Source organism: Trachurus japonicus, chromosome 4, assembly GCF_045865225.1.
Source record: "Trachurus japonicus isolate A0001 chromosome 4, Traja_1.0".
Classification (NCBI taxonomy): Eukaryota; Metazoa; Chordata; class Actinopteri; order Carangiformes; family Carangidae; genus Trachurus; species Trachurus japonicus.
Genome location: NC_140910.1, coordinates 5,768,221 through 5,785,629, shown reverse-complemented (window position 1 = coordinate 5,785,629; position 17,409 = coordinate 5,768,221). Strand labels below are relative to the sequence as shown.

At 43.1% G+C, this 17,409-nt stretch overlaps 2 protein-coding genes across 2 annotated transcripts in view; one reads left to right on the top strand and one right to left on the bottom strand.

Moving 5' to 3' along the window:
- The first annotated feature begins 708 nt into the window (after positions 1–708).
- On the top strand, positions 709–5,378 carry hyi (hydroxypyruvate isomerase). The gene is made up of 8 exons (XM_085773533.1): positions 709–1,034; positions 1,491–1,602; positions 2,010–2,124; positions 2,398–2,476; positions 3,322–3,371; positions 3,450–3,519; positions 4,700–4,834; positions 4,923–5,378. Exons 1-8 carry the CDS (start codon positions 836–838, stop codon positions 4,976–4,978), a joined length of 816 nt encoding a protein of 271 aa, XP_085629659.1. The 5' UTR covers positions 709–835; the 3' UTR covers positions 4,979–5,378.
- A 3,970-nt stretch (positions 5,379–9,348) lies between these two features.
- The window catches only part of szt2 (SZT2 subunit of KICSTOR complex), a 94,882-nt gene continuing 86,821 nt past the window's right edge, over positions 9,349–17,409 (bottom strand). Inside the window, exons 69-75 of the mRNA XM_085773520.1 lie at positions 15,221–15,434; positions 13,038–13,215; positions 12,836–12,958; positions 11,690–12,215; positions 10,172–10,282; positions 9,797–9,865; positions 9,349–9,715 (exon numbers count right to left, since the gene is read on the bottom strand). Of these exons, the coding sequence (XP_085629646.1) occupies positions 9,572–9,715; positions 9,797–9,865; positions 10,172–10,282; positions 11,690–12,215; positions 12,836–12,958; positions 13,038–13,215; positions 15,221–15,434 (1,365 nt within the window). The 3' untranslated portion in view covers positions 9,349–9,571. The remainder of the gene's footprint in view (positions 9,716–9,796; positions 9,866–10,171; positions 10,283–11,689; positions 12,216–12,835; positions 12,959–13,037; positions 13,216–15,220; positions 15,435–17,409) is intronic.

Sequence of the window (17,409 nt, the reverse complement as noted above, 5' to 3'; positions counted from 1 at the left end):
TGGCAGTGAGACGTGATCTAAGGCCTATCCATATGAATGTGTGTGTAGGCCTGTTTTTCTGAAATGCTAAAACACTAAATGCCATTTTCTGAAGGGGAGTGATCGGGGAACAGTATGTTCCCAATCCCAGTATGTTCCCCACTGTTACCGGTTGATGGACTCTCTCTCTCTCTATCTGGCCTGTCTAGCCTCTACCTGGTCTTTTTACTTAACTTAACCAACATAGGTCCTATGTTCTCCGGTCATAGATGACCCCTTCTAAAGTCAGTCAGTCCTCTGTGGCCCAAAGCAAAACATAATCACACAAACAGTTTTCACCAGTTAGGTAGCCTACAAGTTCCTACGAAGAGAATTAGGGCCACTGTAAAAAAATAAATAAATAAATAAAATAAAAAAAGAGAGAGAGAGAGAGAGAGAAAAGTGAGTTCTCAAATAGTCAGAACTCACTTTTTTTTTTTTTTTTTACAGTGGCCCTGAGCAGTTTGAGCTGGGTTGGTTTACACCAGAGTTCTGTGAATTTTGACATTGTAGCCGCCAAATAGTCAAATAGCCTATGAAGAAACGTGCATGTGTATTTTTTGTATGCGCACATTTAATTTATTTGTACCTTATTTTGCCTAAAGATCTAAACTTTATTTCAAATAGAGTAGAAATATCGCTTGTCTACGGTTTTACTTTGAAGGGCTCCACTTCCGTTTCCTCTGTGACGGCGCTACACTGTAGCTGTCAGCAGACCGAAAGTCCAGCAGCAGTGTTGCAGACTCGCTCAGCGGGTCACACTGTGTTTGTGTGGCTGACCTGGCCTCTCGGTCGTTGGTCTCTGTGTTAAACCAAGATGGCTCCGCTCAAGTTGTGTGCGAACATCTCGTGGCTGTTCACGGAGCTGCCGGACTTCAGCCAGAGGATGGTGGCTGCGGCCGCGGCGGGTTTCCAGGCTGTGGAGGCTGCGTGGCTCTACGACACCGGGCTGCACGAGCTGCAGGCGGCCAGGAAGGCTGCAGGAGTGGAGGTGGTCCTCATCAACACCCCGCCCGGTACAGTAGCTACACTGTCTGTAACACACACATACAGAGAGAGAGAGACACACACACACGCACACACACACACAGAGACTGAGCTTTCAGACAGACACAGTTCTGGTTCTGGCTCTGGAGTCTCAGAACTTGGTGCTTTCTGGTGAACCAGCACCAGTTTGTATGTTAGCCTACTCTGCATTACTCAGGAGGAAGTGAACACAACGTGGCAATATTTTTGTGTTTTGCTGTCTCAGCAATCCTTCCTCAGTTTTTTTTTAAGTTTATTAATTATTCAATCTGGTGTTGGAGTGAACCCAGCCTCGACCATCTCTTCCCAGAGTTCAAAGATAAAAATTAGGCTACTTTATTAAGGGAAGGGAAATTCATACAACTTGTTATTTCTCTGTCGATACCCAAATCGCCAGCAAACATTTTATTTTCCTTGACCTGGTGGGTGAACTGTGTGTCCAACAGGAGACGTGGAGGCAGGGGAGCTGGGCCTCGGAGCCGTTCCCGGCAGAGAGGCAGAGTTCAGACAGGGTCTGGATCTGGCTGTGAAGTACGCCAAAGCTTTGGACTGCAAGAGGTGAAGCTCTCCACCCTGACACCTGAGCACAGTGAGGGTCCCAGCATTCGAAACAGTTAAAATACATAAAGATATAGAGATATAGATCAGGCATATTCAGGAAATATCCAGACCCCTTCACTTCTTCACGTCTTGTTACAGTCTCATTTTCGTTGTGGTTGCAAAACTGAAGGAAGTGCATAATGTATAAGAAAAATACAATTTTCAACTTTTATTATCTTGTTGCCACTGAATCCCCTCCTCAGTCTGTCACTTGCATCCTCAGGACTGTGTGTTTGATGAGGTCAACAGTTGTTTGACGTCATGTGACCTGCAGCTCTGCTCCCTGCCCAGCAGGCTGTAACGCTGAGGGCTGCAGAGCAGCAGCAGGCGAGGCAGTGTCACATCTCTTCCATTTCCACCACCAGGATCCACCTGATGGCAGGGAGGGTTCCTGTGGACTCACACAGGACGGCTGTCGCCAAGGAGATGGAGGCTGTCTTTGTCCAGAACCTGAACCACGCTGCTGGTGTCCTCTCTCAGGTCAGTGTCTCACAGCAGCGTACATACAAGAGGCTTCAGTATATACTCTACAATATACAACAACAGGGCACAGAAGACTAGAGTATTACACTGAGTGGCTTTATAAAAACCAAATAATGAGGTTGCATGGTAGCAAGTTGTCCATCAGGTGGAGGAGATAAGGAATCATTGAAATAAATAAACATATCCATGCATCTCATGGGTGTACAGTGTTACTCTGGTGCTTTGTGTGTGTGTTATGTTGGTGTAGTGACATGTCTCTGGTCCTCACAGGAAGGAATCACTGGTTTGATTGAACCAATCAACACGAGGATCACAGATCCCAGGTACTTCCTGGACTCTCCTCATCATGGTAAGACAACGTCCCACTGAGACAGCACAGGACAGATTCTGTTACAGAGTCATCATTGTCTGGTTATGTGGCAGTGGTAGAGATAATAACCTGTTAGTGCTGTGTGTCAGTGCTCACTGTATTTATAATGTGATGGACATTTCAATTTAGTACCATAGTTTATTTTATTCACACTTGTTCAGTTTTAGCAGGGGTCCAAACTATTAACGACTTACGAATTAACAGGATTTTCTAGAAAATAACACATTTGATCCAGAGCTGCTCTGGTAGCAGTATTACTATTAGGAAAAGTCTCCTTTAATTTCTGTACTTGCTACCAGTGGTGTAATTTCCAGACTAAGGCCACTGATCAAAGCTCAGAGTCTGAAGTGCACTGAGGGCATCTTCCTGTCTTTAAAAAAATATATATATTTTTAACAGCTGCTCCAGCCTCATGGCTCACAGAGGTTGTAGATAATCTCTTCATTATTCATTCAGATATTCATTATTAAACCAATCACACTGCCATCCCCGGTGCTCTTAAACCTTGTCCTATCACTATTATAATGGTGCAGTGTTGGACGCAGTGCAGGGTTGTGTGACTGTGACTGACCAGCGAGTCAAACCTGACACAGACGGACACTGAATAAATCTCCAGTTAGAGTGAATTCTGTAAAGTCTCCTGAATTGATGGATGGATGGATTCAGTCAGGATTTGCATTATGGGTAGACATGTGTCCTAATTCTTTACCTGACAAATACCACACATCCTGCATATTCACAGTAACAATCGCTGACAGAACAGTGAGTAACAGCAGGTGGACAGACACACAGTGTTGAGCTGATCCTCAGGTTTGTCTCTGCAGCTGCTGAAATCCTGGAGAAGGTTGGAAAGCCGAACATCAGGCTGCAGATGGTGGGTGCTCTGGAAATGTGTCTTCACTGAGGAGAACCATCTTAAAGTTGTTAATGAGGGATGGTTGAACTGTTTCAGGATGTCTTCCACTGGCAAATAATGGACGGAAACCTGACACACAACATACACAAGTATTTCCCCGTTATTGGTGAGTAAGATGTGATCTCAGCCCTCATCAGTTGTTCAATGGCTCATCTATTTACAGATGGTTCATAAGACAGATGAAGTAGTTCCTATCACCCAGGTGTTTAGACTGTGTCCTGGACCCTATAGAATGATAAAATCACACATTTACACCCAATTATTGATGAAAGATATTATTTGTTTTTTGTTTTTGATGTGAGAATTGATCTTAGAGCAGAAACACGAGGAAACATGTATTGATATTTCAGTATTGATCTGCACACCATTAGTTTGTGAGGCTTTATAGGTCAATGACAAAATCAAACACTGCTACTGTAAGTGTTTGATTTTGATGAATCAATCACCTTTAACTGTTAAACCTAGTTTTCTTAATAATGAGAGGATGCTGAATCTCCAGTGCAACATCATTTTAGTCCCAAGTATAAATTATTATTGTTATGAATAATAGTTAAAGCAGAAGTAAGTGATATATTTGTGTTAATATAAGTCTTAAATAGTTATATCTTCCGACAGCAATCACTTACATAGAGTGTTTGGACTGAAACACGGGTCTGTCAGTCCCTCTGCTCTGCTCTGAGCCGAGGAGAAAACATTTATCGTATCCTACAGTTTTTATCCAATGAGGAGAGAGAACGGCATGCAGGGCTGTGTGTGCAGCCAAGGAACGCCGTGAATGTGGTGACTTAGGGACGAGGACTGTTATGGTGCCTTCAAGGAAACTCGTAACTCGTGTTTTTCCGACCTGTGAAGTCATACCAGTTCAATCTGGTGCGAGTTCACCGGTCGGAAGTTACGAGTGGCCGTTATAGTGACTTTCACAGGTAAAACAGGTCGGAAAAACACGAGTGGGTTGCCTGAAACGCTACAAAGTCGTAAGTTGTGACTTGAAGCTGTAATTTACGATTTCAAAAGCCTACCTGGAACGCAGCATTAGCCAAAACGACCGGATCGCTTACTTCTGCTTTAATTATTAGTCAGTAATATCGAAGTGCAACAAAGCACAAACTGTTAATTTGCAAAAATCATTAGTCGCACAAGAATTTGATGCCAGGTTGTTTTCATGCAAACGTCTCACACTTTAATCCAGTCTTTCCTTTTGTTGTTGATGCCGTTGTGTAGTTGTTGCTCAGTCGACCCTCTGGATGGGATGTAGATAAAACACGGGGGCTGTTTTTGTTTCACAGGTCACGTTCAGGTCGCTCAGGTTCCGGGCCGGAACGAACCCGACAGCGCCGGAGAGCTCAACTACAGATACCTGTTCAACACGCTGCAGACGCTCAACTACCAGGGATACATCGGCTGTGAATACAAACCACTGGGTGAGTGTTGTACGTTGTTTTTAATAGTCATGGAACCTAATGAAGAAAAAAACAAACAGACATTAATCCTCATGTGTCTTCACTGCAGGCTCCACACAGCAAGGCCTGGGTTGGATCAAAGACTACTGCACACCCAGCAGCTGAAGAGCTCTGGTGACTCCACCACAGACCTGCCACACTGACGCCTTAATGAAAGTTTGAAAACCCTGAGAGGAAGATCCAGTGTTCCACCACATCAATATCCATATGATGTTTCATATAGTAATACATATGATGAGTGATACAATGAGTCAACACCATGACTGAGTCTTTCCTCTGTTGATAGCGGCCAACCAATCAATGACAGCCAGGATTTTGTACATCACAAAGCTGAGGACCAATCCTTTTATTTTGTGGGGACAGGGGGCGGGGCTAAATAAACCTGAAACCTTGTCAGTCTTGAAAGAGAAAGTAAGCATTAGCATAAACACCAACAGTGTTAGCCACTGCCATTATAAGCTAACAAATACAAGGTGTGAGGATCTAAGAGCAGAGGATGTTGTTATGATGCTGTGTAAAAACGGGCTATACAAATAAAATTGCCTTGTCTAACCCGTCCTGCTCCACCTGCTGGCTTCTGGCTCTGCTCATAGAACTCCTCATCTGAGTCTCTGATGTTTCCTACTTCAACCATCTTGGAACTTTAACTTCTACCTGGATTAACATGTTGTCCCCGGACCCTTACCTTGGGGTGGGAGGTGAGCGCCTCTCCATGTCAGACGGTGGTGTAGAAGATGTCTGTATACCTCCAAAAATCTGTGTATTGTTCGTTCTTTCTATTTTTAATTGGCAATCAAAAAAAACAAGAAGGCCACAAGAAGACCTGTAGCCCATTTATCCATGATAAAAAACAAATGATACACGGATTAATCCAAGATCACATTGAGCACTGCAAAGTCCTCTACACAGTGTTCCTCAGACACTGTCCAGATGTGGAGTAGCTCACTCTGAGCTGCAGACACACAGATTACACCCATCCTAATTAGAGACGTGTGTAAAACATTGTTCACGTTCTGGTTCGTGTCCATGTTTTATACACATATGTTAGTGTTTTCATGGCCTTACCTTGGAGTTTCCACAAATTCAAATAGTCCCCAGGTCTGTGACATGCGGCCTTGGTTCAAATCCCGCATCCCACTAACCTGTGTGTTATTCCCCCACTCTCTGCCTCCCATTTCCTGTCTCTCTCTCAACTCTCCTGTCCATGAAAGGCGAAAAGGCCCCCACAAAATATCCCTTAAAAAAAAAAATCCCCCAAGGATCAAACATCACAGCCCTGTTCAGAACGGCTGGTTTCAGTGTCTGTCCCTTTAAATGCAAATGAACCACTGCTTGCCCCGCCCCACACCTTCTACCAGTCTCAGGTAGGGGTGGGGTTATGCAAATTCGAAAACTAGTTACATCATTGGTAGACAACTGAGGGAACAGCTTGTAAAACCACGTGGATTTCAACATACAGAGCCTGAAAATGACAGATTTCTTTGTCAGTTCTCACATTTTGGGGCTGGAAGGCAAGACAAACACCCAAATGTTAAAAAGTGACATTTCCATAATATGTCCCCTTTAATGCAATAGTAATAACAAAGTAATACTGTAAGAATGATTCATCACATTCTCAGTCATCCTTCTAGTTTATTTTGCATTTCACATACTGTATAAAGTCTGTACATACATTATATACACATGTAGTTAGAGACAGTGCAGTGTTTATGTACAGTGTCAAACTGGTCACATTTCCATAATTTAACCTTCAGAACTAAACTCTTCATCTGTTGGAGGCTCAGGCCTGTGTCTGGTTTCCCTCTGACAGTGTGCAGAGCTGTGAGGCCTGAATGTGGCACTGCCATATCAAGTCTTGGTGTTTGAGGTGATGTCATGAGGCTGGCTTCATGCCCTCTTGTAAATGGAGGTATGATCACCACCCACACATGACAAGTCACATTCATTATCATCAGCATGCTGTAGAGATGCAGATGACATGTGGCATGCTATGATGCAAATCATCAAAGTTAATATGAGCCATTTTTGTGCTTATGGGAGGCAATTTCAGTCGCATTTCTCCAAACTGACTCAGGCACTTTCACTGTGTTTCTAAAGATCCTCTGCAGAGCTGATGGAAGCTAGGAGTTTTAAAAAAACTGAGGGATCAACAGAGGAAGGCACTTCAGGACAGCAGATATGGCAGTGGAGTAAAGAGGGGAGCAGGGCTGATACTATCAAAGGTCTGAATATAAAGGCCCTCAGACTTTACACTGACTCCTCAGCTGTTGCTCACCCATAAAAAACACTTACGTAGTTTGAAGTGCCAGCAAACTGAAGGCACACACTCTATGAAGCTGTGGGTCTGAGACCGGGGCAGGTTCACAACCAGGACGTGGGTAACCGATGATGATAATGATGCACTGAAGCACGACGCATCAGCCTGAGTGAATCCAAACTGCTGAGAACTCCAGGACCAAGACCCTCAAGTCCAGACTTCATTCACCTTCAATTGTCCCAGTGTTTTAAAACTCATTACTGATTTATTGGTATGATGACTGGTCACCTGCTGATGTGGCTTCTGCGTAAAGTGAAGCAGAAACTGTACAGAGCAGACTACTGTGATGGTAAAACTGTGATGGGTCACTCTGAAGCAGCTGGAGTTAATCTGATGGAGTTGATGTCAATGATTCCCAAAGTCTGATCCCTGATTTCCTCCTCCCTGATAAACTGCAGTACAGTGTTGAACTTTCTCCCTTGTCCACATGTTTCTGATGATGTATTCTAGTTTGAATAAACAAAGGTTCAGTGTGAGCAAATGTTGTGACGTGTGCGGTCGAGCAGGACGACAGGTTGTGGGTTAAGATTAAAGGGATAGTTCACTCAAAATTCAAATTTCACTCATTATCTACTCACCCTCATGTCGACTAAGGGCTGGGAGAAGTTTCAGAGTCCTCCGTGCCTTCTCTGAGTTACAGCGGGGCTCCGTGCAGCACTGCATGTCCATAGGACAGTTGCTAACGGATACCACTTTTCTTCGTAACAAAAAGACACACCAAAAAACATCAAAATACCTCCATGCTGCTCGTATGTAATGTCCGTCTTGTATTGAAGCCCCGAAATGCGAAATTGTTCCGAAAAAAAAAAAAAAAGTCTATATTTCAAGCTTGTTTGTAGCGGAACCTCTTCCTGGTCCGTCCAAATCTTGTGAGATTTGGAGAATTTCGCATTCCGGGGCTTCAATACAAGACGGACATTACATACGAGCAGCATGGAGGTATTTTGATGTTTTTTGGTGTGTCTTTTTGTTACGAAGACAGTTGGTATCCATTTGCAACCGTTATATGGACATGCACTGCTACGCCGAGACCCCCTGTAACTCAGAGAAGCCATGGATAACTCCCAGCCCTTAGTCGACATGAGGGTGAGTAGATAATGAGTGCAATTAGAATTTTGGGTGAACTATTCTTTTAAGTTTTTTCATGTCCTCTGCTGATCTTTGATGAAGGTGAGGTGCAGCATCCTCACTACAACACACCCTCTTATGTGTCATTACAGGCAACTGGATGCTTTATACCAGAGACGTTCTTTGTTTATACTAACACCTGTGATGTACTGGCTGTTTAACAGAGGTGTATCTATCTACAGCTGAAAACTACAGGCTCGGCTCACTGTGGGACTATCACTGTGACATCATCACTGTGACATCATCACCTCCCTGGAGCAGGAGGCGTCGCAGTGACTCATTAGGAGAAATCGACTGCATATTCAGACATGAAGTAGATTGAAAAAACACAAAAATGGAAACTTGCTGCAAATGAGAAAACCAAATAAAAAATACATTAACACACAGCAAATAACAGCAATGATGCAACGACAGAAACACTCACAAATCGAATGCAACAGAAAAAAACACTGCATATCCAGATACAACAGGAGAGCTCTGGACTCGAAGCTTTATCTGAGGCTTGACCTCTGACTGGATCGTCCACTGTTGGAGAGAGTATGAGGGAGGAAAGAAGAGGCTTTTGTGTGTATGTGGGTTTTTTTTTTTTTTTTCCAAGATCTGAAGTGTTTTCATGTTTCCATGTCAGAGCTGGAGCTGTGCTGTCTTCTGGTCAGATGTCCTGTTCTTATGACACAATCTCAGTAACGTCTTGAAGGAACTTTTTAAATTTGGCACAAATTGGAATTCAAGGGGTTAGGGTTAGAATTTGGTGGTCGGTGGTCAAAGGTCAAGGTGGCCGCACTAAAACATTAACCAACTGCTGAATACTCAGCAGTTACGATATAATTCAACTCACATATTTCATATGAGCTGGTGTGAGACAGTTACAACTTGATTCTTATTTCTGTTGCATTTGTTTTGAGGGTTTATGAGTTTTTGTCTGTTGCATTTTCTTTTCCATTTGCAGCATGTTTGTGATCATGTTGGTTTATGTTTTTGAATCTGCATCATTTCTGAATTTGCAGCCTGTTTGTTTTCATCAGGCTGTTGCATGAGAATTAAGATTGATCCAGTTAGGAAGAATTGAGTTCTTCTCTGACTGGTGTGGGGCTTTTGATGCATCATCACAAAAACACACTAACATCATCCATCCCCTCATCTTTCATGGCAAGAGAGCAGCTCAGACGAGCTGCAGGCAACACTAGAAACATACTGTCCTCTGCTTTTCTGTGACTTCCTGTTTCCATGTGTGGCTCATGGTCAGACCAGCTCTATAGGAGTCCAGTCCAGAGGTTGTAGCAGGCCGTGTTGATGACAGACTCCAGGTGATGGTACATGGACACCAGCTGTGGGGGAGGGCTGCTGCTGGCCTGTGGCTGCGGTGGCAGAGGCTCCCGAAACACCACCTTCAGACTCTGTGATGAAGCAGATACACAGCTGAGGTGTCTGCACAACTACAATATGTGAACTAAATTAAACATAAACATTAAACGTACTGTTTTTCCTGCTTGGCTGTCCAGAAAAACCAAAACAAAGCAGTCTGTGAACTTCTGGTTCAGAACGGCCTGGAACAAAACAACACAGAAACACAGAGTAGATGAACATTTTTACAAGAGGAGATCGATCGGTTCAATCTTCTCCGCCATGGTCAAATGCTGAAAAAACAACTCCTTAGTTCTTGAACTGATCCAAACTGGATCATAAATATTCACCATGACATGCACCTTTGAAAGAAAGAGAGATGTGGCTAAAACTAAAAGTGACAGGACTCATATTTTGTAGTCTCTCAACCAATAAAACACATTCATGTATGAAAACCTATAAACACCAGTTCCATGCCAGATGAGTGGAACTAAAGATCATCTCCTCACCAGGTACTGGATGCTGTTGTCGTCAAAGTGTCTGCAGCTCTGAGGGAAGCGGTTCAGCAGGACTTTGATCAGACTCTGGTACCAGGCCGGACTCATGGTCAGAAAACAGTCCTGTAGAAACAAGTGGACAATTGTTCATGGGTACGTGTTTCACTCTGCAGTATTTTTGTAAAGTACCAAATCACAACACATATTAACACGATGCACTTTACAGGGTCAAGTCAAAACCTGACTTAAAGGAGACATATTCTGCCCCTTTTCTACAAATTAAAATAGTTCCCAGGTGTCTTAAAGACATGTCTGTGACATGCTTTGGTCAAAATACCCCAAGGATCAAACATCACAGCTCTTTTCATCCGCTCAAATCAGCTCCCCCCCCTCTACCAGTACCGGTACTCACAGGTAGGGGTGGTATTATGCAAATATGAAAGCTAATGACATCATTGGATGACAACTGAGGGAACAGCTCGTAAAACCACATGGACTTCATCCTCCAGAGCCTGCTAATTACAGATTTGTTTGTAAATTCTCACATTTTGAGGGCATGAAGGCAAGACAAACACCTAAATATATGTTAAAGGGATAGTCCAGGTTTTTTGAAGTGGGGTTGTGTGAGGTATAAATGGCCACTAAGTATACTATCTGCAGTAGCAGAAAGGTCTGCTCAGTGTCATAATCCCACAATTCTATACACAACACAACACAACACAACACAACACAACACAACACAACACAACACAACACAACACAACACAACACAACACAACACAACACAACACAACACAACACAACACAACACAACACAACACAACACAACACAACACAGAGTGGGCTCCACTATATTTTTGCAAGCACAGAAGAAACTCTCTGATCTATCATTACTGAGTTCCATCTACAGGTTAAATAGATTTTAAAATGAATTTATCCCCACATCTATAAAGCTTTTAAACAATCTCACTCGAAGCAACAGAGCTGTGCAATACCATCAGCGTTCATCATTGTTTGCAGCTGAATATGTGCAATATGAAGAATATGTACAGAATGTGGAATGTGTGTGTGTTTTAGTATATTTTTAGTGGGCTTTTAGCCCTTTTTTTGTACCATGGAGACAACCATGTGCATCAGTTGAGTCCATGTTCCCTACAGGGGCAATAAAGCCCATTCTGATCCTGATTGAGCGTCTTGGCTTCTGTGTAAACATGGTGAGTTTATGTTGTTGTTACTGAGAAAAGAATGGAGGGAACCATCATTTTGGCTCTGAGATGAGACCTTAAACTTTGGACTTCACAGCCAAGACATGAACTTTCTGTCAGTGGCCGAGTTAAGCTGAAACACGGAGTGGCTGTAAACTGTGAGCATGGGGTCATGATGATGTGTGGCTTGTTTCCAGCCTGATCATGTGACTGATCAGATCTTGGTCATCACCAGAAGAATGTAAAGAAGGCCTGCAATAAACTAAAGTGATTCTGACGTCCATCAGGTGCTGGAAAAATGTTAAAGAACAAGCGTGGGTCTTACCAGCTGTGGATCGATCTCGCCCACAGAGCGGCTCTGCACGGACTTGAGCAGCTCCTCCAGCTCGCTGAACGACAGCTTGGTCAGCTTGAGTTTGTCCAGAGCCAGGTGCTCTCCGTGGAACAGCCTCCTCCACAGGTTGTCCCTGCGGCAGTGGCCCATGGCCTGCTCCACGCTGGCCTGGATCTGCCTGTGGGCCGACGCCACCTCGTTGTTGAGCAGAGGGAACAGAGGGGATGTGTAGAACAGGCCCTGGGCCTCCGGACCGCCCCTCGCCGCCAGAGGGTAAAACTCGTTGCCGTCGCTGGGGGCCGAGGCGGCGGCGGCTTCGGCGGGTGTTTCCTCCCACAGGTCCTGCTCGGAGCCGCGGGACCCGGACCCGGACCCCTCCGCTCGGTCCGGGGGCGGCCGACCACCCGGGTCGCCGGGTTCGCGGGGGATCTGCGGTAACTTTTTGAAACGGCGCATGTCGGCGGTGAGGCGGGGGAAGAGCTCCCTCTGACTGGTCATGATGACGTAGAACCGCAGCCTGCACACAGGTACATGGAGGTGGAGAAGAGTGTCAGGGATTAGAGCCCGACCCAAACATTCACATGTTAACTACACAGTGTTAACTATTAATCATTAACACATTAATGATCAACTGATACAGGTGGTGTTTTAAAAAATATGGTAAAGTGTATTTTCCCAGGGATTATCTTTCAGACTGTATCAAATATTTTACATAGAGCTATTTATTTAGATCCATTGGTGGCGGTTCTAGGAATTATTGATTCAAGTATGAACATGGAACATAGTATGGTTTTGTTTATAGGCCTACTTGCATGAAGATTGATATTACTTAATTGGAAACAAAAGGCAGCCCCAACTTATTCAAATCTTATGACAGATGTTATGAGAGATTTAGAATTGGAGAAAAACAATCCACCGCAACACAGGCTGATGGCGAGTTTTAACCCCCAATCGAAGGAAAGAATAATTATTATTTATTTTATTTATTTTTTTCCCATTTCTTTGATTAGGTTTTTATTTCTTTGTGAGTGTATATACTGTATGTATTTGTATGCATAATCTTTTTAATCCCCTTCATCTCTCCATGTTTATTTTTATATAATTAATTTTATATAATGCTGTCTTGGATCTTCTTACCTCAGTAAATGCCTCTCTCCGTCTGACTGCTCCTCAAACGGAGCAGCATTATGACACACCACCAGGGACACATCGAAGTCGTCATGGTGATGCAGGCCCTCCAGATCCTTGTAAGACCCAGAACTAGAGCAGGGAGGGATGAAGGTTGAGAGGAAGCAGCTCACACACAAGAACAGACTCAGTGATTCAGAGGTGAGCGTACCTGTTCCACAGAGCCACCAGAGCGTACTCATGGAGGTCAGGGGTCCCTTTCTTGTTGTCGGTGGCGACGGCGGTCTTGGACATGCGCAGCGGCTTCATACCGTAGGTGCTGGCATGGTCAGTGATGTAGTTGTAGAGCTGGTGAGCTGTTATCATCCCCGTGGAGATGGAGAAGCTCCCTGGTCAACACAAAGTAAGACGGTCAAGAATCAAAAGTTAGTTATGTGTTTTTATTCTGCCTTTACATCACTTCTTCTAGGGGGATGTGACTCTGGATAAACAGGGCTGTAACCTGAGACTAGTTTAAGTTAATATTCATGTTTATGAACTTCTACATTCCTACGACTGAAGACTCTTGATTCTAAATGAGAGCAAGTCAACATGTTCTGAAGCAGAGTCATGTGATCAGGACTGAGACGTAGACAGATGGCTGCAGCCTGGGGCTGACACTTTAATGCACCATGATAGTAACTTGCAGGGTTTTTGCACCGTTTACTGTGAGACTCAGCCAAGAGAGCAGGAATGTTTTTAAGCCAACTGAAGTGTGAATGAAAATCATGTTGTAGTGCAAACAATGTCGCCACTAAAGCCACAATACTACAATGAATTTGACTGAAACACTGTCATCATCAGTGTAACCTTTTAAATAGATGGCTCCATTCAGCTGCTCCACCTCAGCTGTATTTTGGTCTGAGCTGGAATCTAATTTTTTGCTCTGGGGAGTGACTTTGAAAGATCTTTTATGGGGGGGCCTTTCATTTGTTTTGTATTCCAAAAGCAAATTGAGTTACTCGTCTTCTACTCATTGTGAAAGTTTCTCTCCCCACGTGTATCAATGAGCCTGTGGCCGCTTCACCACTGTTCCTTCCTTGGACCAACTTCTGATAGATCCTGACCACTGCAGACCGGGAACAGCCCACAAGAGCTGCAGCTGCAGCACAAGAGACCCAGTCGTCCTCGTCACACTGGATCAGATCCTAATGCTGCCCATTGTTCCTGCTTCCAACACATCAACTTTGAGGACAACATGTTCACTTGCTGCCTAATATTTTAAAATGATCTTGTTGCCTAAGTTTCCTGTCCTAGTATAGTACATGCTCATCCACTCTCTTCTGGTTATAATAAGGCACTTGTATCGCTTTCTTTTTTTGTTGTTGCTGTTACTGAATCGTTCTTGAATCTTTGCTGTTTTTCTACTATTCTTGTTTCATTTCTGTTTTTGTACTTGTCCTTAAAGGTCCAGTGTGAAATATTTGACAAGGTTTATTGGCAAATTCTGAATATACTACCCATTAATATATTTGTATAAGTGTATAATCGTAATAAAATAAAATTTGTTTGGTTTTTGTAGCCTTATACTTATTCTTTTATATATACTGAGTGTCGCCATCTTGCGCCGCCACGTTTGTACGGCAGCCAGAACAGAAAATCCAGCCAGCCAGAGAACGCTTTTCAAGGGTTTCACATTCATAAATAAACCAAAGAAGAAGAAGGAGGAAGTAAAGAAGAAGGAGGAGGAAACAGCAGAGAGAGTGAGTTAGTAGTTAGTCGGTAGAAAATAGTGAGAAGTTTTTGAGTTATAAACCTGAAAGTTCCCAAATGTGTTTGTCCTCGGAGGCCACCGTCACTTTGCCGATGGGAGGGGTTAGCGTTAGCGAGCGAGCACCGCAATCTAGAATCTGAACGCTGGATGTCACGCGCCCCCCCCCCCCCACAATTTACACAGTGGACCTTTAAATTTTTATGGTACAAATACATAAAACAAATAAAACATCGATCCACCCACTAACAGATTGTGTAATAATAAGGCCACCTTATGTAATGTAATACATTTTCACCTCATGATGTAATAACACTGCATTTTGTAATAAAATTCTTGAACACAACATGTAATAAACTTTGCAGAATTTTGTCATCAGTTGTTACATATTGCTCCAAATTATTACATTTTCTTCATAAAACAAATTCAACAGCCGACAACAACAATTGTAACTTCTTACAAAATGCAGCGTTATTAAATCATGAGGGGAAAATGTATAACATTATTAAATAATGTGGCGTTATTACATAATGTGGCGCTACAGATGCCATGATGAAGTGTCATTCAGTGTTATTCACTTCACCTGTCAGTGCTCAGAATGTTAGGGCTGATCGGTGTATATATGCACTCGGTAGTGAAGTCACCTTGGAAGATGTGGTTGCGTCCGAACTTGGGAATATCGGGATGGTGGGAGATGAAGTCGTCCAGGAAGTCGGTCAGCTGGTAGCCCTGGCGCAGCGTCATGTGGCAGCCGACCAGGTACTGGTGAACCACTCGCAGGTGGAAGTCGTAGCTGAAGGAGTGGACGTGCATCAGGTCCCGCACCTTGTCGCACTCCTCGGTGAAGAGCATGGAGAGCTACAACAGAGGGGCGAACACAGGCGTCAGCAGCGCCGCGGTGACCGGCTGACCGTGTCTGCACAATGTGCCTCCACGTTCAGCTGTGTAGGTTTACAGAGGTCGGCTTACCGTTCCAGCTGCTCAGTGACTCCCTCTGCCCTCAGCAACTTTAATATCAACATGCTGCATGATAGTGTTATCTAATTCAATCAACAATCAGAACGGGGCTGACATAAGCATTAATTGCAAATGCAAATGGCTGCAGTGAGTGGCTCCAATGGGGTTGGAACAGTGTTATCTGTGTCAACAGAATCAACTCACAGAAATATCTTGCAAATATAAAACAGACGTGAGTGTGTGGTGTGGTGTGGTGTGGTGTGGTGGAGTCATGGGGCTCCATTGTGTCTCCTGACTCAACCAGTCAAAGAGGAATTAATGGCAGCACTGCAGTGGATGAAGCTGTACTCATGAGGTCATCCAGGAAGAGGAGGGCACACATTGACAGAATGATAAAATGACACTGATGTTTCACTTTGAGGCTTAACCCTGTGTTTGTATTTTGCTGTCCTCAAAAACAGGAATAATCAAAGATGTAACTTATACACACATACGTAAACACTTTGTGCTTCCTATGATTCTGAAGTCACATCTAAAACTTTAACACATTAATTCTGGGACTGTCGCTACATTTTGAGGTGGTAACAGGTTGACTGTCTTTATGTGGCACGATAAGGAGCAGGGTTTTAGACATATGGAGGTCATTAGTTCAAGTTACCAAATGTCACATATATCACATTTCATTTGTACATGAAACTGCTTGTGATTTAGTGTAAACGGCTGACATTATTTCAAATGTGAAATAGAAAATATCTGAAAACAAAACATGCCTATATTATCATTTTTATGAAATGACTAAAAACCACATACTGTATGTATGCATATGCATATGATATGAATAAATGTTTGATTTGTGATAAGATTATAAAGTCTGTTTCTCACACATTTTAAGGATAAAAATAGTTGAATGAATCAGTCTGTAAAATATCCCCACTATCTATGTTTTCTCCCTCCATGTTACATTTATAATTGGGTCAATGACGTGACGCAACCCAATGTCAAGTGGTGTAACCAGTATTTTTTCATTACATTTTTTTTTTGGACAAATTTGACATTATTTGTCACATTATGTATGTCCTGCTCAGTGTTGATAAAATGCATTCAAATTTTAACACAGAAATCCAGCAAAAAAATCTATTGCAGTATATTTTTAAGTACACGTAAATCCACTGTAGGTGGATCAAATATTTATTTAATAATACTCACCATTCTTTGGTGGTTACACCATTTGACATTTTCTGGGCATTCAGTCTTACTTTTGCAAAAATAAATTGTCATTTCAAATGACATAAAATCAACATGAATACAAAATGTAGATTTTAACAAATCTGATGCTTTTAAACCATTTTTCAAGATATTTCTAAATTGCTCATCTTGTCAACCCGTTTTTGTCACCGGACCAATTATTTCAACTGACTTTTAATCTGTTTTTTCACTGACCTTAACTCACTCACAGTACATTATTTAGCGACAGAGTTAGAGCAGCAGAGGCCCTACGACTGAGCCCTGGGTGACTCCACATTAGGCATTATCACAAAGTGATCTGTCACTTCAGTAGGATTTGAATCAGTTTAGTGCAGGCAAATACAAGTGCGAGGAGGAAAGTCCCATCTCCAGTCAACCCCTTCCACTAGAAATACGAGAAGAAACACTTTCACTGTCAGAGAAAGGGCAGAGAAGACAACAGTTGTTGCACGGACAAATCATAAGCTGAGACACCCACAACACTCAAACCCGCAAGAATTGAGTTGGACAGCCTGTTGAAAGCCAAGGAGGAAAAGGTAATCACAGGAGAGCTGGACTCAGGCTGTGAGCCCTAAACCTTAAAAAAAAAAAAACAGCTGATGGAATTCTGTTTTACACCAGTCTTTGAACC